General features: G+C 42.8%; 1 protein-coding gene across 5 annotated transcripts in view; it reads left to right on the top strand.

Moving 5' to 3' along the window:
- Positions 1-27,353, top strand: part of pard3aa (par-3 family cell polarity regulator alpha, a) — a 240,686-nt gene that overhangs the window by 174,347 nt on the left and 38,986 nt on the right. For all 5 annotated transcript variants that reach the window (XM_029843172.1, XM_029843175.1, XM_029843171.1 and 2 more), the window contains 2 exons: positions 1,457-1,585; positions 7,083-7,385. In XM_029843172.1, coding sequence (XP_029699032.1) covers positions 1,457-1,585; positions 7,083-7,385 — 432 coding nt within the window. The remainder of the gene's footprint in view (positions 1-1,456; positions 1,586-7,082; positions 7,386-27,353) is intronic.

The raw sequence follows: 27,353 nt of genomic DNA, 5'->3' as shown, positions 1-27,353 counted from the left end.
CTTCAGTACACTGTCAGAGTCACATCTTACTTTTGCTTTTTTTTAGTTTAGTGTTCTAAACCTATTTTGTTTTAATAAAACAAAGAATTTATGCTCACACGTGTGCACGAAAAGTAACACTATCTGATAAAAGTGGTCAATAAAAATCCAGTTATTTCCATGATTATATGTATTGAATTTCTAGTCCTCAGTGTCCACGCCATCACCTTCATACACTTGCTGCTATTGCCTTGTTTTACAACCATCATGTTTATTCATTTTACTACTGCACAAACATCAAAATTAAAACAAATGCTTTCATTTCAATTAATGCATCGCTAAAATTGCCCTTCAGCTACTTCCTCTTTCTTTAACAGTCTACATCACGTTTGTCCACTCTCAGTGGCCATCATTTACTATTTGCCCTGCTTCGAGCTCTTTTGACCAGCGGAATTTATAACCTTGGCTTATTCTTACACTGTTGTAAAGCTCTAAAAGACACTGCCAAAAAACATGTGTGACTGTCCAGAAAGTTAGAAATGTCACATAGATTTACCAAGGTTAAGCTAGCTTGTAGCAATCTTTCTCACTACCAAATCATGAATTGTCATTGCTGCCATAGTAAATAATTTCTTTAGCGTATTTCTTTAGCAGAGCCCACGTTTACACTCTTTTTTAGTGTTGTCCTGATCCGATCTGGTCTGACTGTGAAGGTAACCAATACTGTTAGTAAACAATGATGGTATGGCGGCTAGCAGAGGCTAATATGCTTGCCTGAAATACTGTATCTCAAATCTACCCTTAACAAATGGTAACTGGTTTGAAAGACCATCACCACATTAACGGGACAGTTTGTTTTTGTTTAGCACTAGATTTGGTCCTGTTAGTGGTGGTACACCACTGGGGGCAGTACTTATGTGGCCTTGTTGCCACTGCAGCTTCTTGATTTTGTAGGCTGTAGACAGCTCTATACTGACTCAGCTGCAATGTCTTTAGTGTGGAATTATTTTTAATACAAAAAACAAGCCCGATGCTGTCGTTTAGTATGGCTAGTGACCAGAAATGATCCGTTAGACTGTTAAAATCTGGCAACTACCTCCTAATGACTCTAATTAGCTTTATAAGCTTAGTCCTTAAATGAAACTGTATCAAGGAACAGCTTGGATGTGGCCTTTTTTTCCAAGTAATTCATCTGTGAAACATAGCTGCTGTGGTATTAATAACTTTAACGTAGGCCTATTTCAAGTGTGCACTGCACTTGAAAACTGTATCGGCTCGAATGGGTATCGCCAAGAAGGTGTTTAAGAAGGTTCACAACCTGGAACAGGCCATCCTATTGTTTTTCTTTTCTTTTAGGTTCAGTTACTTTTCCAGAAATTGCTACACATTTGCTCGAAAACCGCTTTAGTTGATCCAAAATGTCATGTTTTGACAGTTTCTGCTTGACGTCTCACTTTTTCTTTTTTCTTTTTATTAGGTTTGGGAAGCACAGAAAGGATGAACGACCAGAAGACAAGATGGAGAAGAAGGGCTCCAGCAAATCCAAAACCGAGGATGTCCGGGCTGTAGAGGAGAAAACCCAACACATGCGACTAGAGAATGAGAGGTGAGGAGCACAATTTTCTTGACAAGAAAATTTGCTGAGCACCCAATTAGCCAAATGGTCAAACAAGGTTGGGGTAGTCTTTGAAAGCACTTCCATGTCGATCTGTGGAATGTCCTTTTTTTTATAAGTATACATCACAAAGATCACTTATAGATTGTTCTTGCCGGTGCCATTCAGAGGTGATGACCTCCTAATCGTGCTCTAAGAACCCTGTGGATTTGACAGGATTGAACAGTGCTCATTATAATAGTGCAATCGATGTAGCTCTGACTTTGTCTCCCCCTGAAGCTCGTCCAGGTTGGTAATCGCTCAAGAATACCCTGCCCCTTAGTAGTTTGCCTCTTCGGCTCTATTTCCTCTGCTATAGAAACACTTTATTATATTTTGCGTCAAAAAGCCCCATTTAATTATCATCTACAGAGAGCATGTCATTGGCGGCTCGCTGCTTCTCTTGTTCTCCACTGGCTACACGCACTCGGTAATCATACTGTTGCTGGTAAAGACAAACAATTGAATAGAAACAATAGTGCTTGATGTGGCTCCACTTGTGGCAAAGGAACGACAAAAAAGAGCATATGGCTGTTGAAAAGCCACTGTGCCACAAGCACAAAACAACGGTGTGCACTCGGTGAAACATCTGGAGGCTGCGCTAAAGTTCTTTTTTTGGTATCCAATGCTGACGTGCCCTGAGGGCTGTGACCACCTCTGGGTTTGGGCCCAGCACATTTTCCTCTGTTTGCCTGGAGATCATTGGACCTGGCTCCATTGGAGTGTATCTGTCCCGTTTGAGGAACTCCCAAATGTTTGTCACGCTAAGCAGCACAATCAGCTGAGACACTCACTTTGCGTGAAATACATTGGGTACCCCCCGCTTTCCCCCCTTGGCAAATTACATTCACGGTACTTAAATCTTGCTCTTACTTTCATTTCTTTCACAACTCTTCCCCAGTTTCCTTGCCTGCCGCTTTGTCTTGCAGCACATTTTCATTCCCTGTCTTGTTTGCATCCGTTCTGCATGTGTGAGCTCGGGTCTGAGCTCCCTGTTCAGGAGGGCAAGCTAATTCTCTTCTTTTGTACCTATTCCTAAATCCCATCACACAGCTGAACTGGGATTGTCCCTTGGTTAATGGAATAGGAATCCTGAGGGAAATTGTGGTGAATAATAATAAACCAACCTGCCGTGAAGACAAGTCGATATTCAAAGTGTTAAGGTTAAGCAGGGCGACAGTTCAGACATGTATTACTTTGTTTTTCCTTTTTTTCCTCAACTACCACATTACTATCCCGCTGTGCTACATTTGATTGTCATCATTCTCTACTTCAGACACACACTGATTGATTACACTGCTGCCACGGAGACGGGACCATTTATAAAATTATGGATTGCTCCATAACAGGTTTCGCCAGCCAGCGATGTGTGTCAGCGATGGGCCGCAGCCAAACTCGGCCCAGCTGACATTACCAATCATTAATTCCGGCAGAAGGTTTTGACAGGGGCTTTTAGCGAGTCAAAATAGGAGTCATCCAAGAGGTGAGACAGAGTAATTCATAAACCCTGCCCTCTTTTTTTACACTGCAATGAGGCAGATACAGTTATATATTTAAAGCTCTGACCTTGACATGAGTCACAAAATTTACGAGTTGGCCCACAGTCCTTGCAGACACAACTTATTCATTTCTGTAAAGACGTTCTGCTCCATTGATGCTGCCAGCCTGTTGTGGACGGAGTATTCTGGAGGAGAGAGTTCATTATGAGAGCCCACACTGCTGCCCAAGTCTTTTATTTTCCTGTTTGATTGACTGTTTCACGTCTCAGCAGTTCTGCTGGGGAGCCAGTGGTCCGGCTGATCTGCATATTTCTTCATCTCGGCATTGCCATCCTCTTTTATTATTTTTAAATTTTTTTTTGTGGACAGCACATGAGACATGCCTATCTGATTGGCTTGTGTTGAGAGGACAGTGGATACGGCGCACCCACTGATTGGATCTTTGTTGGGGTGGAAAGCAGACGTTTCTCAGGATAAGGTTCTCATTAATTCAATCTATGGGAAAGAGGAGTAAAGAGAATACAGAACGGGTGGTGCTGCTGCTGGAGCTTCTCTCAGTCAAATCTCTGGACGTACTCGTCCTGAATCTATATTTTCCAATCCAACGTGGAGTGCACACACAGACAAGCTGACAAGGTTCTCTTTTGATTTTACGCCTGGACTCACCTCCATTCTCTCTGCCCTTGTCTGTAGCAGCTGATTATGATGTCCATTTGCTCTTATCTTCTTGGTTCTGGTTGGCTTCTAATCAGTGGTGAGCACCCGTTTCCTGCAGTCCTTGTTACTGCTGCCCAGACTACACAAGAGTACATTGTTGGGTTTCCTCTCTGGTAACTTGTTCCCGTCCCTAAAAGCTTGTCTGTTATTCGAGCTATTTTCATTCTAAATTGATTCAATTTTTAAAATTGATATTGACCAATCAGCAATAAACTGTGGCCTAAACAGAAGCAGCCAAAATTTGGCTAACTGGCTAATTTGCATAGCCAGTTAAAAGAAAACTCTAAGGGACTGATTGCAAAAAATGATTACATTTTTAATTATTTTAATACCTACAACAAGCTAATGCGATTGTTACACTGGAAATGAGCACCATGAAAGTTGAGCGGTTAGTCCGGTGATTGCATTATACCGGCACTGGGCAAGTGTCAGCACAAAGGAAGGGCTCAAAGATTCTGCTCAGGCAGCTGCAGACGGTCAGTTACCACGTTGATTAGAATCAGATACAGATTGTATTTCAGACAAATAACATGGTTTGATGGTGAAAAAAGAAACGCTGATTGGGTGGCATCTGCTTGAAAGTCAATACGTTCAATTTGCTCCACTGTGATAACAACAAATTTACAGGAAAAATGCTTTCAAGCTTCTAAGTGTGTCAGAATGAGAAACTCAAGAGTACAGATGTCCATTCCTCCCTGTCGGTTCCCCCTGGGAAGGATTTCACAACACTGCCAAACATATGGAGAAGGTGTGTGTTCGTGCTAAAGTCTCTGGATTCCGCCTCACATTCCCAGTAATGAATTTATGTGAATCTTTCCTCATTCTCATATGCCTGAAATAAGGCAGCTCCACCTCAGATTATGTTTGACCCGATGTGGATTCTGTCAAATGACAGAAAGAATTCCGCTGAATGTTCAAAAGCAAATGTGATTGAGGGAAGAAATGATCTCGCTTCTTGCCTAATTTGATCTAAATGTGTCCTGAAAACCTCAGTATTACACTGTCTGGACTGTTGGCCAGCAGCAAATACCTTCCCACTCCACAGTATTTAAGGGGCAAGTAATTAAAAGTTAGATTTTCACTAAGATAGATATTAGGTCAATTGTGCTTTTATGAATTTAGAGAGGAAAGTTTGGGCCCCTTAAAGAGATAACAAGCAATTAAATGTGTAATACTGGAATTATCACTTTATCATCACTGTAGTTATGAAAGCAAAAAGATTAGTGTTAAAGCAAGACTGATAAAGTGTTATTTATGAACTCCTTTTTTAAAAATGATTACCAAAAAAACTCTGTCAATGGGCTTGTACTATTAAAAGCTTCACTTGCCTTCCTCCTGTCACATATAGTGTCTGGAAAGAAGAAAATAGAGGTGTGCGGCTTGTAATTGGGGCCCTACAGTAATAATGTGTTTAGTGTGGCCAGCGCTCTCCTCGGTGTTAACAGGCTAGGCCATTAATTGGCTAATGGAGTGTATGTGGTGGAGCGTGGGGGAGTCTCCCAGGACAAACCAGGGGGAAGGAGTTAGAAATGAAGCAGTGGGTTTCAGGTACGGATGAGCAAGTGTGGAGCCTTGATTACTGAGCAGGCTCTTAAACTGTTAGCCACTGAACACATTTATACACTTCAGCAGTGAGCGCGTCCAGGGCTGCCTGTAAGGGGAGCAATTTAAGCAGTGGACGGCCATTAATGACAGGTGTGTTCATGTTTCTCAGTCACCTTCTCAGTTGGAATCGAGTCTATTTTTTTTTGAGGTGAACACTTTGTGGGTTGACCAAATAGTGTGGATAAAAGAGAATGGTTTGCTATGGGAAAAAAGAGGCTCGACTTTCCAACTAAACGTATGAAGTCAGGGAATTGAACAGAAGCTCATAATGCGAATGGCAGAACTTCCATTTTTGTTTGTAGTCGGCATCCTTTTATTAAAGTGAACCTATTAGTTTTATCAGAATCAGACGCCAAGGAACAAACGTCTATAGCCAAGGCCATTATCTGCATGTCCATTTTTATGAATCTGATTAGTGTATAAAATGCCAGAGGGTCGTACCATCCCAATGGACTTCTGTGAACCTGTGGTAACGTCATTGTTTGCTCCTTCCTGGCAGAGATCTGACATCACTTGAGTCCGATTGCACAAGAGCGCTTCTGTTTTCCTCTTCAGCAGTCTTATTTTTTGTTTTCTGACAGAATAGGTTCATACTCAGTGCGGCATGCTGATGCTGTAAGTTGATCACTTCTGTATTGTACCTGGTGTTTGACTATGCAAACCAGCTTAGAGGGTTTAAAAATGATTACACATCATGCAACATTGCATCAGGCTTCCATCAAAATCTCATTCTGCGGATAATAGTGAGAAAATGGGATTTTAGCTAAAAATAAACAAGGCACTCTATGGGTAAAATGGAAGAATTGGGTTAATCTGGCACTGAAAAATGGTGATTGTTTGAAATGTGATTACTATTATTAAAATACACAGACACTGGAGACAGTGTTAGCCTGTGTCTCGGTGGGGAAGTCTGTCTCCATTCCGAACCTGTCAGTCATCCGTGGGGAGCAGCAGTGGCGGGTCAAAGGTTGGCTATGACCTTAGGTAATAAGGAAGTTTAGCAACGGTGGGAGGCCGTGAGCTTGCGTGCATGTGTATGTCACTATATGGCACGAATACAACATCTGGAACCAGTGAGTAGTTTTGCTGCAGGAGTCACCACAGCAGGGGGGTCAACTCACCGCGTGGCCTTACCGCTCCTGTCCGTGCCCCCACCCCCATGGCATTCTAGGAGCTATTCTTGTGTGTTCCACAGGTGGGAATTCAGTGCAAAGGCCACTGTTATGTTGAGGTGGATTCAATATTTTAATATGATTATTTTATGGTGAGTCTATAAATAAGTAATTTATAATCACATTATTCTAAAGCAGGCTAGATAGAGACTTAAATACTGGCCAATTTCCACCAAAGTAAATTTGGTGACATAAAGAGTCCATTTTTACATTTAACAGTCACTGCAATAATTGCATATATAATATTACATGTTTTCATGATTTGAATTAATGATTAAATAATTACAGGCAAAAATATACTCCCAACTTGCAAGAGTGTCTTAACCTGCGAAGAAAAGCCATAGCAATAAAATAAAATTTTAAAAATCTGGCCAAACTTAAACTCGGGTTAATCTTTTGAGGGTTTGTGTCACAAAACAGAGGTCATAAATATCCTCCAATTTCTTTTCGTGACAGAATCCAGGCCAAGATGCGGGAACTTCGGGAGAAGCAGGCGAAAGAGAGGGAGTATGCTGAGATCCAGGACGTCGTCTGCCGCACCTTCAGCTCCGACGAGGACCACACCTACGCTGGCATCGGATCCCTGGACTCGTCGGTGGACAGCAGCAGCATTGATCCTGACAGCCACCCCTACCATCTCCCCCAGAGTCCGCAGAGCCCCCATATGCCACTGATCCCTCCGGTCAGTGCTCCCCCTGTGGAAGCCATCTACGCTCAGGTCAACAAACTGCGCAACGTACACCCTGTTGTTCCTGACAGGTAGGAGTCCATGTTGCTGAGCTGCTGATCAATGTTCTTACCTGTCTTGTTCACACTGATGACACTAACTTCAGTAACACTGTTCCTTATGCTTCAACAATCTCCTTCATCTGCAACTCATCTATAATACATGAGCAGCGGTGCCATTGTTTTTGCTCAGTTTTACTTGTCAGGGGTGACATGTGCTCCACAGGAAAAACAGTGAATTCCATGCAGTGATTTGTCACCGCCCTGTGTCACAAGTCCCCTGCCCAAGCAAGCAAAATCAGCAGTCAGGGTGAAATAACAGGAATGATTCTCTGCATCTTGGGGTTTAATACTAGGCAAGCATTGTTTATTTATTTATTTGCATTATCCTTGGAGCACAGATCACCTATTCAGATACACCTCTGCAGGGAGTTCTGCTTGTTACTGGAGGCGCCGGGGGGGGGGCTATATCACTCATACCCTCTGTGGCCTCACAGTTGTTAATAAATATCTCCCATAATTTCCTTACATTCAAAACTTTCTTAGCTTTTGATTTTATTTCCAAATGCTTTACACTCGACATTTGTAGTTACCGGTATGTTGCTTCTACATTATAACTGTGTTGAAGCTCAGAGTCTTCTGAGTCCTTCAGATGATATCAGGTGAAGACAGGCCAGAAGATATTCTATCCTCATATTTTCCATGAAGCCTGTTATGAGTGCATCAAAAAAATACCTACCTCCTGTGATTGACAGTTGTCATTTGTCATGAATATGACCTTTCACAACCAGCCGGAAGAGGAGCGGTCACAACCGAGAACATGCATGAGTATTTTTTTACAATGTCTAACACCCCTCCTCCCTGTCCCTGACAGCCAGATATGACAGGTTCATCTGGCCCTCATGATAGCTTAATCCATATGCCAATACATGGGGGACCGAGTTAAAGCCAACTATCTATAAGTCCAAACTGACATGTGGTTGCTCGGAATAGACTGGCTCTGTTATGGCAACTATCTCCTCATCTACCAGCTCCATAGCAGCTGTTTAAAAACTCATAGCTAAGAAAGACAATGTTTAAAGGGTGTAAATGTTCATATTGACATCACGAACCTCCCGATTAGCGATACACAAGATATTGTTGATTCAGAGGAGGGACGTCAGGTATAACTGGGACGAATAATAACAGCATGTTGCTGTGTGTGAGATCATATTTCATATATATGAAGTTTTTTTTTTTTTTTGTCCTGTGTGTTCAGGCGTATTGGTTGTTATTCATAGGGATGGGATTAGCTGTCATGAGTGATTTGATTATAAAATATGTGCTGCATGTTCAACACTGCAGTTTTGTTTTTGCACCTCTAGCTGCTTTGCATATCTGGTGCATGCCAGCCGAGCTCAGTGTCTGTAATATTTGCCTTGCTGCCTTTGAGATATAATACGCGCCGGTTGTCATTTAGCTCAGAGGCTGTCTATTTACGATTTTGTAAAAGAGGCTTGTAACATATTGAGATTCCAGACTCCTGTCACAACAAACATAAACAGTCATTTGCATTTCTGAAATTAAACTTGAATGAACTTTCATCTTCAAAAATGAAGCCACAGTATTTTCAATATTGTTCAAGAACAGTGTAATGAACTTTTCTGCTCTTCTTGGAAAATCCATATGAGACTTAACTTTTTTCTGATCCACTCCTGCCACTCATTACTACTTTTTTTGTACTGGACATGTCTATGTTGCTTTTTCGGCAGTCTCAGTAAAAAAAAAAAGTGTCCTTTCATCATTGTGGTCATTAAAGCTGTTTGTTCAACCATCTTGATCCCCAAGGTAATGTTTTTTAGCATTAGCGCCCCCACTGGCAGAATATAAAATGCTAGATTGTTTTCTGAGAAGCAGTCATGGCACAGCATATAATTTCAAAAGACATTACCGTGACTTTAGTCATCTCCTGATTTTCATTCCTGGAAGAATGACAGTGGCTCCAACCAATTAAAAAATAAATTATAAATACACATGGAAGTGAATTGAGTTAAAATTATCCTTTTTTTTTCCTGTCGTTACTCAGAAAAACATATGAAAAGAAGAGACATAGGGATCATGTGTTTGTGTGTGTGTGGGTGGGTGGGTTGAAGGATGACGACACTAGAGCTAATTACTGTTTGCGTAGCTGGACAACCAGCTGCTTTTTTCCCACAAATCTTCATTTCCGTCCGTGTGTGCTGGCGTAGCGTGGCACTTTTGTCAAATGGAGGTTGTGTAATTTTGATCCGGGCAGCTAATTAAATTAGCTGATCCTGTAGTTTTTTTTTTGAGGGGGTCTACGAAGCAGGTGGGGGGTCCACATACTGCAGTTACATGTTCTGGCCTCCTTATGTTTAATGTGCTTGTACTAATGGGCATTTTTTATGTCTTAATGAAGGCATCCACCCATGTCTAACGAAGGAAGACCCCTGTAGTTAATCAGTGCAGACTGCAGCTGGATAAACAGTCTGTGTATAACGCTGTTTGTCTCTTGGAACCTTGGTGAGGTCACTCAGACTTTAACTCTGAAGTAACTCATGGTTGAACCTAGAAGCCCTGAGAGCTATGAAGACCCCTATGTTGCTATGCTAGTTTTAGGTCCTATCCATTGTCTCAAACTGGGTTTCATTCCCATATCGTAGCGCACCAAGAGCTCATTTTACAATTTATGAAATTAGCTTGGAGTTAGCAGCACTGCTGGTGTTGTGACAATCCTGTCAGTCATTAAAACTGTAGGTTTTTCATGTTTGCCTATAAAAAGCTGGTATAAATACCATTTTCCCCAAAAGCTGTGGCATGAATTTCTCTATCAAACTTTCCACATGTGTCTCTTTGACAGTCTTTTCATTTCCAGTTGTTTTGTTGCACTTTATTAAAGAAAAAAAACAAAAAACGGAGACCGAGCAAAATGAAGTGACCTCATTTCGCAACAGACAGCTGACAAGTCAACCCCTCCATCTGCCGAGGGGCCGCGGGGTTTGGGTGAGTGGCGCTGCATAGCGCATTTCAGACCGACAACCTGACAGGTGCCAGGCTCGGTGGGATTTGTGAGGAGCAAACGTGAGACAAAGCATCACCTTTGAAACAGATTTTTGATTGACTGCTGCTCCCATTACAGAGTTGAGGTTCTAAAGCTCTTTACAGTATATAGAAAGAAGCATTGGATGTTGGGAGAAAGGGATATGAAGTTAATGAAGCTCTGTAGAGCAAAACCCTTCAGCTCATGCGCAGCAGGTAATTAAGAACGAGGGGTGACCTTAAGTTCCATACCCAAGTTAATGTTGCCCATATATTTATTTGCATGCAATAAAGCTCTTTATTTCCACTCAGCTGACCTTGACTTGTGTCATACTGTCAATCATGTTTTGTTTTTTTGCAACTGGTTTTGGGGGGTATTAAGGAAAAAAATTACCGTATTTTCACGACTATAAGGCGCACCTAAAACACTGAGATTTTCTCAAAAATCGACAGTGTGCCTTCTAATTTGGTGCACCTTGTGTGTGGACTGAGTTCCAAAATCTGCTGTGTGCCTTTGGAGGGTGAACTACGGTAAACGCTCTGCCCATCGATTAGCAGCACACCTACGCGTAAGGATCCCCTAAAATGGCGCCGGTCAAGCGACACGCATATGAGGCTTACTTTAAACTGCGGCATCGAAAATGCGGCTGAAAATGGCAATCGAGCAGGTGCAAGACATTTTAATGTAAATGAGTCCATGGTCAGAAGGTAGAGAAAACAAGAAAGTGAACGAAAGTGAGGAAGGTGAAGCTGAGTTTCCGTGGGAACAAAGCAAGGTGGCCCGAGCTGGAAGACCGAGTGGATCAGTTGGTTGTGGAACAGCGAACAACTGGAAGGGGCGTCTCTACTGTCACCATTCGACAAAAGGCCAAAGCATATTGCTGAAAAAATGGACATTGAGCACTTCCAAGGAGGTCCGTCTTGGTGTTTTCGCTTTATGAGGAGGCGGCATCTCTTCATACGTGCAAGGACAACTGTTGCGCAGTGGCTGCCCGCTGATTACCAGGAGAGGGTGGCCATCTTCCACACCTACTGCCGCGACAAGATAACCGCGCCCAGCCACATCTACGAGGCAGCGGCGGGCAAGTTATGCCACCTTATGCGGGTGGATTGTAGACGCATGGGCTATGATACCGTCTTCATGTATTGTAAGAGCTTTCACAAAAGCCGGCATCAACGCTGAAGCGTAACTGGTCGGTGAGTCTGATTCAGATGATGAAGAAGAGGAATTTTGGATGTTGGACATTGAAATAGTGCAGCTGTTTAATTCAGATACAGAAGATGAAAACTTTGATGGTTTTGTGGCGGAAGAATGAATATTTTGTTCAATAAATGTGTCGAAAATCACTGTTTTATTTCCGTTGTCATTTTTTACGGTATGTTTTAACATGCGCCTAATAATACGGTGCGCCTTATGTATGTTTTAAATACAGATATAGCACCCATAACTGAGACTGCGCCTTTTATTACAGTGCGCCTTATGGTCGTGAAAATATGGTATGTGTTCTGTTGCTCTAATGGACCAATGGGTGTCTTTGGTAAAGGACTCAAGAGGACATTGTTCCCAACCCAGTCACATGTTCAACAACTCAATCTGTAGTAATCACTTTTTTATTGTCTGCTGTCTCTTATTTGGTGTAATTAACTCGGTAATCAACGAACGGGCTCCGAGTTTTTTTATGGACAATATTTTCATTGAGATGCAATCAATGCAAGATAAACAACTCTTTCTGTCTGCAACATCTGTAGCTTTGATTAAATTCCACCTATCAATAATTCATTGGTAAACAAATAAATCATTTACAACCCATGTGCCTGTGTCAGCCTTTAATAACTGCTCATAAGTCTCTAAAAATGTCCTCCCGGGAGTCCAGCTGATATGTTTGGCTTCAAAGAACAGTTTACATGAATTGGAAACCTACATCAGTGAGAACTGATCATATTCGATTTGCTCTAGAATCTCCTCGATCTTTGTTTTTTGCTGCGTCTGTTTCCTCTGCCTGTCTAATCGAGACCCAAAAATGATGTCATTTCCCTTTTTTAACCCACTCTTGAATCGTAAAGACTTCCTGCTCTGTTTCCTTTGCATCACCGGTTATTTAGCTTTGCGAATGTCGCGCTGATGTTTACCGTCCTTCCCCCAGTAAGACTCATAAAGCAGGCTGAGGTAACTCGGGCTGAATGTTAGTCACTTTTTACAGTGCATGCTGTGCAATGGATTGAATGATCAGGTGTTCTGCAAGTGCGCACGCCAGTCACTTGTGTCTTACAACACTACCTAGATAATGCTGCAGTGCTAATTCAGCTTTGTAAAAGATTGTTGTAAATGGCGTGGGGCCCATTTATGGACACAGCAGCACACTGACTTCTGCCCTTTCCTCCCTGCCTGCTCCTGTGCTGCAGCGGCTAAGAGGCTTAATGCAACAAATGCACATTAGCCTTATCGCAGGGATTCTACACTGATAACGACGCGTATCTGCCGGGAAAAGCATGTGAATTATTTCTATGTTCTGTTTTTTTTTTCTTTTCTTATACCCTTCTGCTTCTGAGGGGTCCTATGGGAGCGATGTGATGAGCTGAAGTACAGAGAAAGCAATTTATCCTGTGTTTGTACTATTATGTTCGTTTAAGAAAGCAAACAGCCTGAAAGCAAACAGAGGGAGCAACGCAGAGAGGAGGGAGATCCACCTCATCTCCAGCTCTACGTCGAGTGGATCCAGTTGATTAAAGTTACATGTATGTATTTTATCAGAGTCCCTCAAATGGGAAGCCTGCAGACATGGATGTAGCACCTAATGAATTTCCCCCAGAAGATGAAAGGAATGGGAATGTGCCATTTAGAGCATGCATGACCTGGTGGGGGGAGAAGAAAGAAGGGATGGAGGGAGGTTTGAAGATGGCTGTAGGCTGGCAGGGTTTCCTATGCCGATCAACACCTAAAGGCATCACATCCCCAGCAATCTGCAACTGCAAATAGACAGTTAATCCCCTGAACTTCCCTGGAGGCTGCTGACGCATGACACTACAACTCAACTGTTCCGTGAAAAGATCTGTGAAATTTTGCCTTTTAATATTTATTATTTATATTTATATGTGTTTTGGGCTGAATTTGATGATTTCTTGTTAAAATGTCACGTTGGAAAGTAGAGCACCGAGGACACAATGGCAGCAGCTACATGCAGTTATGTCCAAAACTGGTTCCTAAGGAGGCCAATTTGAGCGAGCAATCTTGTTGTCAGCTAATTTAAACAATAGGTTCTCTGGTCCCACGTCGTACAAGATGAATCCGAATGAAGCATCCCTTCTCTTTCCTATTGCTGTCACTCTCTCATACAACTACCACAGACATATATCAGGTGGGAAATGTGACCAGGAAGCAGTGACAGAGCATGTGTTTGGAGTATAAACTGTATGGGGAACTAGATGACTCCCACATCGCTGCTCATGCCTTACGCATCTAACAGCATATTCCTCGGCTGCCAGGTCTGCTATCGAATGACACAACAGATCTCCCCGTCAGATATCTCGACAGGCAATGCGTAGTTCTGCATCTGTGGAAGATGGTGGCCAATAACACTGTATCACAGTGGTTGTGGAAATCAGGACTGAGTCAGATGACTGTGTGCACATTCCTTGAGATATCTTTGTCATGATGAATAAATTTCCTTCATGGAAAAATTCCAGGGAGATTGATTAACGTAAACCAATAAAGACACCAACAGATGAATATGAATGATCACTGTGGTGCATGCTAACTGTAGAAGCTAGAGCATAGAGGCTAGACTATGCGGCTAACATTCTTTAGTTAGTAGCTTTACTTCGCTCCAGGTTGTCGTTACCTAATCACCCTTTAAACAACAGCATAAGTCACCTGGACAGACGTGGACAGATTTCATCGGTTCACACAGTTGCTCAAGCTCCAGATGGTGACTGTATTTTTACCTCTGCTTTAGTTATTGTAAACTCGCATAGTCACCTCGGGCAGGAATGTTAACAGCTGCATTAATCCTTTTCCCACCGCTGACGTGAGGCAGGAGCGTTGTTCTTCACTTTGTCAAACAAGAGTTGATGAAGCCACCAGGGAACGGAAATGGTGCTCATCTATGTGCAGAACTTCTGGATCAGCTGCAAATGTGATCACATGACACATTTTAGATCCATTTCAAGGCATCCTGGTAGACACTGCAGAACTTGTGGGTTTCCTCAAACATGTCATTAGATATAAGCAAAGTAAGAAAAACACTGGACCATGGGAACATGTTTGTTGTTATTCTGTTTTACAGCAATGTTAATAATCAGAGGCCATCCAACTTGAAAAACAAGTCTGGCTCCACTAGATGGTTCTATGCTTTATTCACTTGATTCCTATTGATAGCAACACATCACGTGATAAGTCGGAATACAATAAAATATGATTTTGTCTGTGATTTTGAACATTCCGATGCTAATTCCTATATTAGATTAGCTATAAAAATTATTGTTGAGACAAAGCTACGTTCTTAAGCTTCAATCAGCAACCATTTGCTGGGAAAGGTGGGTTTTGTCGTTTCCCTCCATAAATCTCAGCGTTTACCTATTTTAAACATTCAATTTATGAAACAGACTCTGATGTTTCCGCGTAACTGGAAAACAGGCAAAAATCACACCACACAGTTCAGTCCAGTCTGGAGGTCTTAATCATTCTGTAATAATAAAAAAAGATGTCGAAGAAAGGTGATTAAAAAGAAATAAGTAAATAAAAGAAAAACAATGGTCTCACGTGAACGTAAGCAATAATGGTGCATTGACAGCTCTAGTTTATAAGGCTAATAACCGTGTCACCGTATCATGGAGCTGGACACTGAGTTATGACCCCCATAGGTTCTATCGCTGCCATTTTTCCTTAAGTCTCCCTCAGGAGCAACACTGTCCACATGTCTGCCGCATTCTTCTCCAGCAGGCCTGAGGGCGGTGAGGATGGTAGATACGCGGAGGGCTACACTGATGGCTGTTGCTGCTCATATCTCCGAGGGTTGTTTTAGCGGCTGACTGATGGGAGTGATGAGAGCGAGGTGGGGAGGAGGTGTTTAAGGAGCGTCTCTCTGGAGTAGAATGGTTGAGTTATGGTGTGGGATGGAGACTGGAAACATCTCGCGCCGCTCTACTACGTCTGCATGAATGATGGGATTGGATTCTACATCTGGGGCCTCGGCAGGGAGGAGTGGGAGGGCGAAATGCTCTTTACTGCAATCTCTCTTGCCTTCTGTGAGGTGGAGATTTGCCGGCCTCCCAGAAAGTGCTCTTTCGCCACCTTCTTTTTTGTCCTGTCCGTTTTTTTTTCTGCCCTGCATCATCGTCCCCCATTATGTTAACACTTACCGAGATTGTCTTATCTTATCCTTTGAAAATCATAAAATTATCAATACAGTGTAGGTCACGTCAATATGCTGCCAGCATTATTTTCCCTCAACTGTGTTGTTCCTCTGTTCTTCTTTCACGATAAAGGACACAGAACCGTGATGAGGCGGCTCTCACCCCAAAAAGGAGAAGTTGCATTAAAAATGTATCTTGTTTAAAGTTAATATGAGGAATGCCTTTTTTTCCCCACATCCTCTTCATTCATTTTTCTCCCTTTTTGTTGTTGCCATCCCAATTACAAAAGTGAACACATCAGACAGAGGTGTCACGCTGTCAGTGGCTCAGTTTAGGTCGCACTTGGTGGGACGGAAATGACGTCTCTGAGCACTAATCCAATTTGGGATCACAGAGGCCTGAGGCTTCCCAGAATGTCTCACACTCACGCGGCCATTCACACTTTGTCTAGACTTCCTCCCGCCCAGCAGCCTGACAGAGCAAAGATGTAGGTTGGAGTGCGATTAGAAGGCCGGCTACTGAATCAAGCTTTTCCCCAGAATACCCTTCTTCCTCATCTCCACCCTTTTAACTAAGCTGATTAAAAGCACTTCCCCTAAACTACCCCATTTACCCCACTACCCAGCCCAAAGCCCAAGGGTGGCATGGGGAGGTGAGGGCCCCCAAGCCACTTTCCGCATGAATATTAAGCATAGGATTTGTGTCGCGGGTTTGAAATTGGAAATCACAAGTTTAACTAATCAGCTTTAGTGGTTCCACATTTGGGTTTGGGTGTGTGTTTGTGTGTGCATGTGTGTTTTGCATCTCTGCTCTTGTCTCCAGCAGCAACAGAGAGAGCTCCTGCGCGCATGCACACACACAAACACACACTTACACACGTGATCCCGATCCTGCTGCCTATCAGAGTGCTTATTCATTGCCTCAGCAGGACCAAATGCCTCTCCTTCCCCTTCCCCAAATACACACTCACACAGGCATACACACAAAATAACTCCTCCTCTACCCCTTCAGTGCCTTCACCCCGGAGCTCCCATTTTAAACGACCCCGAAATAGCCCAAGAGGCTATTAGGAAAAATACAGCCAGAGGAGGAGGAAGCGGTAGGGTTTTACAGTCCATAGCCATCGGAGGGTATCAAGCATCTCCCTCGCTCCTATTCTGTCTCTTCCTCTTGTCATCCATCCCTCTGCCAGCCGCTCTTTGTTCTCATGAATCACTGCTATAGTGAACACGCTCATTAGGGCTTGATAAGTGGCGCTCATTCGGTATCGTTGGCATTGGTGGAAAATGGCGGGGACAGGCAGAACTAAGAGAATGAAGTGAAATGGGGTGAAGAGTAAGAGAACACAAAAGGGAAAAGGAAGAAATGACTAAGAATACTGGACATGTAGAATGTGAGTATAGAGCATTAATGAAGTGGAAAATCAGAGCTATAGATTCCACACAACCAAAATGTGTGAGTGGAGGTTAAATGAGGAGGAAGACTATTACGACAAATGTTTGAACGCACATTTTAAGCCGCTCTCATCTTTGCTAAACTGCCATATTGGATGTGTCTTCACCTTATCGACCCCTCCAGAAATCCGCACTGACAATGCAATTCAGTCAATCTACGTGAACTCTGTGTCACCTGAGAATTGTTTGCAAGCATGTGCGCTCTGTAGGCAGGTGTGTCCCATCGACCAAGTTCCGTGTGATGCAAATTTAGATATCTTCATCCATCAATAACAGACAATCCACGTGTCGAGACAGTTAATCAATCGATATAGTGGGATGAAGAGCTCCATAGCTGTTTTACTTCAGGTGAACATTTGCCTGAACATTAAAAAGGTCACTTCTGAGTAATAAAAGTGATTAAAAAAATGTCCTCGACAAGGCAAGTAAAGAGGGTAGCATTCTGTAGAATAGAGGCATTTGAAATATGGAGTTATACCTCTTTGTATCACAGTTTACAAGCTTACAGGATTCACAGAACGTGGCTATCTTGATAAACGCTTTGACATCGTGCCACACTGGTTCCATCCATGAATCAGGCTCTGCTGTGAAACAGATGTCTGGAGAGCTTTACTCATTATGTAGGCTCATAGTGCAGCAACAGTCAGCCAACAATAATTTACACATGATTCTACAACAGATTCTGTTGCTCTAAATCCCCCATATGGGACGCTTTAGAGGGATGTGACTGCTTACGCAAGACAGACAAAGAACATAGCAGAACGGGAGGAACCACAGTTATTATGGGCTTTACATTATGTTGCCCTACGTTTCTTTATTATACTTATTCTGGGTGAGGAATAAATCGACACATTTTATAAATAGGTCTAAACTAAAGGCACTGATTTCAATGGCTTCAAAGCCATATAGAAATAATTTCATGCTGTGATGAGCTCCTAAAAAAAATTACAGACGTAGATGTAAGCAATAAAGTACAGGACACATCTGCTCTCAGACAGGCAGGTGTACTCTCAAAGACTCAATATAAGCATGAATGTTATACCCAGCCATAAAGGCGAAGCCATAAACGGCTTTGAGAACAGCAGCCATCGCTGCCATGCAACAGAAGATGAGCAACTTTCTCAAGGCTCATAAAAGCAGTATGTATTTTAACTGCCATCTCCAGCTGACACTAAATCACAGCCATGAGAGCAGCTGCAGGTTAACCTCAGGTTTATAACAACGCCATAAAGCAGCGGATCAGGGATTTTTTTTTTTATGTTTCATAGCGGTTTCTGCTCTGACGTGTTTGCTTATATCAGTCGTGCCCACTCTGAATCTACAGGGTGGCAGAAACAAGAGAGAGCACATGTTTACTTATTTTTTTGGAATAAGCTATGTATTGTTAGTCCACAGTCAAATCATAGCACTTCAGATCAGATTTGCTTCCAGAACACTGAAAAAGATCATCAGGAGGATAAGTCAGTAAGGCTAATAAAATGGTTAACTTTGTCAGTATTTCGTTAAAACAAAAACATGACTGTCAGTCATTTATGAAAAAAATGTCAAGGAAAAAAAAGTTTAACTCGCAATTTGTCTGGGTTCTGTTAAAGCTGTCAGACCTCTGACGTATTGTGGTGAAATTGGGGGTATAGGAATAATATGAGTGATGAATAACAGGCGCATAATAGCATTTCTTCAAACACGCCCATGTTTCATTGAAAGCATCAGGTGGTAAGATGTTTGGCTTCGCGATGATCCACAATGACATCATGGGGACCATTACAGTGGACCAATGAGGCCATGTACTGCTATTATTCTGTTGCAAGGGGGCTAAGAGCATTTTTACAGGCATGCTGATAGCAGAAGACATGTCTGATGGCCCCGATATTCTTTTATTAGCTCCCACAGTGACTTCAGAGAGGTCCAGCTGTGACCTCAGGAAGTACATTTACCAGAGTGGGTCAGCTCTCTATAGGCTCCAGGAGAGAAAATCCATTAGTATTCTGAAATGTAAAATTAAAAGTACAGAACTTAATATACTATCAATTTCAACAATGTCCCATTTGATATGTATCCAATTGAAGGCACATATACATACTTTTCCCTTAAGTATAGGGTTGCGTACACTATTTCAATAACTGCTCGTGAGTCCATCTTAAATATTGGAACAAGGCCTCAGACAGATGGAATGTGTCACTGGATGGTCCTGAGGATTTGGGACATATTCAACCGCTCACTTCCCTGTAATTACAAAGGCTCACGCTGAGATCCGATTTGCTGCTCGGAGTTTGTCCTAGGCGCAGGGATTCAAGCGACAATGGTGTCTCTGGACAAAGGAACAGAGATACTGCTCTCAAAATAGAGAGAAATCATTCTGTTCCATGATGGATTTGCAGCCTTGCTGACTCCATTTGAGTGAGCTGAATTTAATTATGTGTCCTGTAATATCTGGCTTTTGATTAGGATGAACTAATTTTTTGAATAAAGACAATTCAGGACACCCTCTGATGAACCTGGGACATAAATCTGAACTGTCTGCAGTGTTTAGATCATCAGTCAGATCATCTTCACTGGGTGGCAGAGTCTGCAGGGTTGTGTTGGAGGTAGAAAACCTGTAAAGATGAAGATTCAGGTCAAGGCTGCTGGACAGCTTTGATTTTCATCTCTAGGTTCTAAATGACCACCTTCCCCGGATTGTATTTCCATTTTTTTGTCAGCAAACTTGTCATTGTATTTTTCTCTCACACTTCAGTATTTCTGACATCTCCCCCAACCGTAGACACACATGTTCGGATGCTGGGAGGAGCCGATGTCAATCACCCATCATGCTCCCAAGTCAATTTGCCAGGCTGCCAAATATGTTGTAGTGATGTGCTCCCTGGTGTCAAGAGCCCTCATTATAGGCCAAAGGCTAAACCAAGGAAGTGAATGAGGCTTTCCCTTCATTATTTCCAGTCCCCCATGACCCTCTTACCTTGTTGTGCTCACTCCGCACCTCTGCGCCTCCAACCCTCCCCCATACCAGGCTGTAACAACAGGACAACCTTTAACCAACTACACCCGCATAACCCCTCGTTCCAGCAGGCCTTGAAGCTGCTGCTGCTGTCTGAAAATCCATGCAGGCATCCTCCACTATCTAAAGCTTTGAACCCTTTCAAAGAACCACTGAAAAGAGACACTTTGTTAAGTTTCTTTCCCATTGCATGCGCCGTGCATGCACTCACATCTTCAATCTGTGACCTTCGTCTGTCTGGTGTCTTATCATTGGGCTGTTACAATTACAACAGAACCCTAACCCTAAACCGTTAAACTAATCATTGATTTTTTTGGTTTGTTTTTGTTTCCAAGTCATTCACATAGATAGTTCTTGGAAAAATAAGGCCCAAGTTTTCAGTGCAACAATTTGAAGAAAAGTGAAGGACACTGGTAGCTTTAGAGTGCTTTAGTAATAGTAGGCTGTGGATGCAGCAGATGTGGGACATTTTCAGAGAATACACAAGGATTTTTTTAAGACCTTGATGACCTCACATAAAGGACTCAGAGACTCCAGTGTTTGTTTACCAGGCCTTTAAATTGGAAAGCAATTGATTTACAAATGGTGGATGTGCATGTGTGAAATATTAGCTTTGGTCTGGCTCAGAGCTACATTTAGCACCTCACACTTCACAGCAGAAGTGACAAAGTACTCAAGTACTGCACAAGACTTTGAAGTTCCCTAAAGAAATGCTTCCATATTAGTGTCTTACATCTTCAGGTTAGTGACATTGATTGTTTGGTACTTCAAAGGTAATGGAACATGATTACACTTTATTACAAAGACAGTAATAACACAATTTGTTAAAGTTGAAGAGAAATCAATCAATAAGAGGGTTGAGGGTATTACACTGTAGCTGTTTTGTGAATGCTTGACTTTTGCTGGCACAAGGGTTCATGTGACATATACCAAATGGCTTCACGTGTGTAAGAATGTCAAGTAGCTTAGCCCAAAGGCTCGTCCGTCTCTACACCCCTCCTCCGGTGTGACACACGCCAGAGTCGGGCTCAACCATGCTGCATGTAAAGCCAGCCCCTCGCGGATAAGCTTCATTCAGTACAACATATGGTCCTTGACCACAGTGGGTGGAGAACAAAACAGGAAGTGTGAAAGGAGAGAGTGGAAGAGAGGAAAGCATTCTTAAAGCGGATAGGAGACACGCTAATCCCCCCTACCCCACCCCCACCCCCACCACCCCTGCCAGGTGCCGAGAGAGGAGATAACCTGGGAGACAATGGCACCAACCAAGCCTCTCCATATGGACATGAGTGTGTACAGACTGCTAAACAGTGAGTAGGTGGCAGGCTGTGTGTGTGTGTGTTTGGGGGGGGGGGGGGGGCAAGACTGGCAGCAAGGGGGATAACAAGAACATAGTGAGAGAGGGGTTGAGGCCTTTGTCTTTGTTTTGAAGGCCTAAATAGGGATTAGTACTCTGCTGACATTTTCTGTCACTGGCAACACAACAGCTACAGGGGGCAATGAAAGTGACCGTGTTGAGAGTCCTCCCCTGTCCCCCGCCCCTTTTTAAAGCCGCGCCGACTGATGTCTGTCTGAGAGCTACTGGACCCCTGCCTTTGCAAACACGTGAAAGAGCTTTGAACGAGTGTTAAATGAAATATTTAAGTGCCTTGAAGTGATAAAGATGGGTCATATTTAGAAGACAGATGCTTGCCTTATTTAAAATATACATTAATTCTTTTTTTTTATATACTAAAATTACAACCCAGTTTTCAGTGTCAGTTCTTGATAATGAACGTGAATGCAGACTGTGGCCTATTACACTTTATTCATTAAACCTGGATCAAGTGCAGGAAGGTGGTTAGCTCACCACCCACCCACACACTCATTCACTGTCTTGCCGGCCCCATTCTGAATTCTGTTTTTATTCCAGCACGGTCTGAAAAACATAACATCTGCTTTCAGAAATCAGCAGTCTGCATTTGTAAAAGTGAAAACCTGCCAGGCTGATATTAAAAAGAGTGCAGTTTCTTTGTTTCTTCACACAGTCACAACTGATTTTCATCCGACCTGACGGATTTATTATAAACCTTTTCTGGAAGGTTCGCTTTTTCCCCACACTAGCTACAGTATTTCCAGTAGTTCTTGAAAACTAAGTTTTCCAAAAGCAAAGTTTGCTGCTGTGTCTTCTTCCTATTCTACATGTCTGCAACTGTCTTGTGTTTTAGCCTGTGGTGTGAGGGAAGATCCATTGAAACCATGAGATCATGGCAGTATTCTTACTTTTTGGCCATTTTTTTTAATCATCTCAGTCCTCTTATTCAGAGGCACCTAAGGGAAGTGAGCTGACCTTTTTTCCCATGTAGAGGTGCCCAATTCCAGTCCTCGAGGGCTTTCTGTCCTCCCAGATACTGTAGGCTACACTTTCATCTTGGATCCCACTTTCTTTCTTTACGGTAGGACAGAAAATCCAGCTGGGCTGTGGCCCTCAAGGACTGGATCTGGACACCCTGAAAGCAAACACAAACACATGCTAGTACGCTGTGATGCTTTACATTAGCAAATATTTAATCCAGTCTTTAAATTTGACAATGAAAAATCCACATATCATAAGTGTGCAAATCCTCAGACCATCTGGATTGGATGCGTTATCTGCTCGCGTGTGTAACATACTGACAGACCAATGAAGTGTGAGAAACTACTGTCTCCATTATGAAAACTTTGCTTTTTTAACAGGGAACCATAAAAGCGGCCTCTGTGACATTCCAAAAACATCTGACTGGGCATGACATGTGAAACATCCCACGACAGTGGATCTGAACCTCTTAAATCAAAGGCTGGCTTTGTTTGAACCACTCACACAGCAGAAGTCCCAATAGACCACTGGTTGCCAAATTTCTAGAGGTTTTCCTAGTTATGAATGTCTTGGGGCCTGTCCTCAGCTCACAGTGAAGATAACGCTACAATGACCACCTTGTCTGTCCACTGTGGAAAGAGCAGGCAAAAGATGTCCTGAAGTGTACCCATGCTGATTTCATAAATAGATGTCACATAAAAAGAGCAGAGAAGGACAACAGAGTATCCTTTATGGGTTACACTCTATGATATCTCATAAAGTACCATGTGGTCTAGTTTCAGAAATAAACTAGCCAAACCTGGGAGGGATAGACTGGCTCACATTGGTATCAGTCCAAGCAATGTGTGTTTACACGCAGGAAAGAAAAATGAATTCCTGCGCGTTGACACCTTAGCTCGACTATAATCGGCCTGGAGAAGACCGAATGTAGCCGGACACGTCTGCTCTGTGTGGTAGCATCCGGCAGGAACCTAGCATAGCAAAGTATTTTTGGAACGACCCATTTGCTGACTCATAAACTCATCCATCGCCGCTGTTGATTTAGCCGTGACTGCTATCTCCTCACGGGCTGACTTCTTTATGGATTGTTGTAGTGTGATTTAAAAGGTCAACTGGTGTGGCCCAAGAACAACAAATGTAAAAATGTCCAAATCACCATCTGGGGTTGCGGGTGGTTGACTCCACCCACAATTTTTTGGGGCACAAAGTTCTTTCAGAAATTCTTTACGCCGATAGAGGGAGAAGTGTAGTCCGATTGAGATGTGCATGTAAACAAACTCATCGACGCGTCCTTTTGGTACAGCACTCAAGGCTCTTCAGCTCTTGCTTCACAAGAAGAAGAACAAAGTTCAGGCATGGTCATTTAAACTATGCAGAACTCCTGGAAAGTCCTCATCGAGTCTTCCTAGTGCAGGTCATTCCACACCACACACTTTATCTGTACAGCTATCAACATCTTTAGCAACAGATGCTCTCTTGGCATCTGTTTTGGACCAAGATTTGGCTGGCAGACACCAGAACCTACCTGGATGATGTGGGAGAACTCTGAAACCAGCGCTGTGAAAAATAATGTCTTTTTTTTCTTTTTTTGGCAGCCCTGGGAGGGAGAACAAATTTCTCTTCTTGCATAGAACGTTGCAGCCTTTAGCTTTAGGTGTCTCCTCCATGCTCAAATTGACAGGTTATGCTTTGGGAGCAGTATTTTCTTTTGCTTTTTGCTTTTCCCCTGCAATATTCGAATAAAAGGCTCTTCAGGACACATTTCCACTAGCCTAGCACTTTTCCTAGCTTGTTTTGATCTTTGGTGACAAGTGAGGGCTTCCGCAGACGGCAGAAGAAGCAGCAGCGTGTTGTGCAGAGAAGATGGCTTTGATAGTTGAAATTAATGAGGCTGGATATGTTTGGCTCTGCTCATTATGCCTACACATAGACCCTAAACCCTGGGGGCTCTGCTTCTTGTCTTTGTGTCACGATCTCTCTGTCTCCTGAATTAGAGCCTCCTCCAGTCTCTCTTTGCTCCTTTTCCAGTCTCCGATTCTCTCTCCACCCACAGTTCTCTGTCAGACGCATGTGTGCTTCCATGTTTGGTGAAAGGAGATAATATAATCAGTCATGTACGGCGAGAACAGCGAGTGTGTTGTGTTGGGTTGACGCGAAGCAGAAACCTCATCAAAGCAACATTCCACTTCAGGCCTAACTGCACGTGGAGGGACGGGAGGAGCAGCTCAAACTGATTGTCAGGAGGGGTTAGGACAACCAGGAGAGCTACATTTTGTTTAGGGCTTTAGTTTGTGTTGTGCTCCTCTGTCTTAACATGCAGAATTAAATGTGTGGACACAGTTGCGGCTATCGAAAAATCCTTAAAGAATTAAAATTTCTGTCCCGTTTTTTTATTTTTTATTTTTTATTTTTTTTAACCACCCACAGGCTGTCAAATTTGATGATTACCAATGAATGATAGAAGCAATGGAAATGTTCCTGAGAACTAACTGCTACAAACTGCATTTTTGTCACTTGCTTGCGGGATACACCCGAGCAAACCTCAAAATATTGTCCCATTATTGCCCATCGAAACAGATGGTCAATTCAGCTCTGTTACTGCCTGTCGATGCCAACTTGGATGCCCACTCGTGCCAATGTGGCATTCCTGTAGAACATTAGAGGGACACAATGAAATTAAATTCTAAATAAGTTTTTTTATGGAAGGGATTTTATTTTTAGCGGTGTAACCAACTTGACAGGGTCTGTGTGTCTCTGCGAGAGTGTGTGTAAAGGGGCGGATGGGCTTGAGGTTGCTCCTGAGATAAGAGAAACATCTGTTAGTCTGTCTTTATCTCAGGCAGGGCTTTTGGCACACCGTAGTAAGAAGCGCCATCTAATCAGAGCAGACAGTCATGCGGGGTGGGGGGGTTAATGTAGTTGCCAGTGCTAAAGCCCATTCTGTCTCAGCCCTGGCACCAGGATACACATAAACACACAAAAGCACCAACACAGATTGCAAAAAGAGAGATTTCAATGCTGCCAGTGTTCATACTTTGTCGCATTTTAGCGACATTCTTTCATAGCATATCCTGTTTTCTAGTTCCATGGTCTCTCGCCAGAAAGAAACCATAGGCCATCTGTCCCTCTACATTAACATCAAACCTATGGTGATACAGGATTACATTCACACCAGGTGCTGCCAGCCGATGTGACACTTTACAAGGCTTTTCATAAGCTAGCTGTTGAAATCATGACACAAACAAAATTGGCGTTGGAAGGTTTTACTACTTCTGGCATTTTATGCCACTTTGCCTCACATTTGACACTGTGGATTTTCAAAAATCAAAAGATTCTGTCAACCTGCTTGACTTGTGTATCGAGATTAATACTCTTCTTCAAGGCTTTTACCATTCCAAAGTTGGGACCTGCTGGAGTTGTATCTTTGTGTGTGTATGTAAGGCTGCTGTGTGTCAGATTAACCAGTAGTGACACCAGCCCACCAGGCTTTATGGATCTGGTCCTTAGGAGGTCTAATGAACGTAGGTGGGCTTTGTCACTGTGCGTCTCTACCAGTCGCCCTGCCGATCATGAGGGCTGACAGGTTTATGCAGCTGTGACGACTTCCTGGGGAAAAAGGATGTAACACCTCAGGGCGCACTTTCACACACATTTGCACATTCGTGGTTGTGCGCTTTCATGCAAAGTTCTTGTGAACGGAGAATTAGTTCTGCTCTATTGGAGTGGTTCTACTGTTCCCTGTAAATGCTGGGGACAGGAACTTTAGAGGTACCGTTCTTCTCACTTAGCCTGATGGTTGTGTCTCCACTGCGGGGTAATAAATATTGAGTAAACAGCACATGTTGTGTAGTGATACTTATAAAATACAAAACAGGAGAGGCGGTTGCCACATTTCTAGTTTGTGTCTTCAGTACATGGTGGTGGATGCCATGAATCAGAGGAGAAGCATTGTCTGCTGGGCTAATGTTCCTTGTCACATCCTGCTCTAGGTTTAGCCATCCGGCACCAAGTAAAGCTCAAGTTTTTCGGGTCCGATCTAAGTACTCACCAGGAGCAGGGACTCAGCTAAATCCTGCAAAAGTTCCTGTAAATGGCTAGTTTTTGGAGGTTCCTGCCACAGCCCTCCATAAGATTACCACGACGTCCCTGCAGTGGAAACTAGTAATATACTTTTTTGAGCCAGGATATTGACACATGAAATGTGCAAATCTATTGTGCCAAAGACCCCTGAGACCTGCATCTAAAACCTTTGATTGTAAAAATTGCTTTTCCGAAATCAGAAAAACAGATCCTGACACCGTACTCTGCCTCTCACCCAGTAGTGATGGGGACCAGCACCAGCTGCAACCCTGATTATCAGATACACAAGGGTGTTTGTTTCTTTGTTTCACATGAAACTTCTGAAAGGTTGATCGAAAAAATATAAATTTGCACCTGTGAGTGGTTTTTCATTTCGGGCTGGTCCTTCATTCCTGGAACTCAAATTCAGCGGCCCGTGCCTTTGTATTGCCTTTGTTAACATCTCATCATTCATTCTCCTTTTAATAACCATGAAGAAAATAACCTGGTATCAGGAGGAACCGTCTTTCATTTGCTGTAACTTTGAGTCAAAGATTATTATTTCCCCTCTCATCTCTTTAATGAAAGTTTATTCCAAGTAGATAGGCTGGCGGATGGGAATTAATCTGTATGAAAATGGGTGGTGAAGTGATAGAAATGCAAGCTGACATTTGAATTATGCATCCTGCATAGTTGGACCTTGAGTTATAAAACAAACAAACAAAAAAAAAATTCAAAGCTGCATTGCGACAGAAATACTGTGAAGT

The sequence above is a fragment of the Takifugu rubripes genome, chromosome 10 (assembly GCF_901000725.2).
Source record: "Takifugu rubripes chromosome 10, fTakRub1.2, whole genome shotgun sequence".
Taxonomy (NCBI): Eukaryota; Metazoa; Chordata; class Actinopteri; order Tetraodontiformes; family Tetraodontidae; genus Takifugu; species Takifugu rubripes.
The sequence above is the reverse complement of the archived record's forward strand: the minus strand, read 5'-3'. Positions and strand labels throughout refer to the sequence as shown.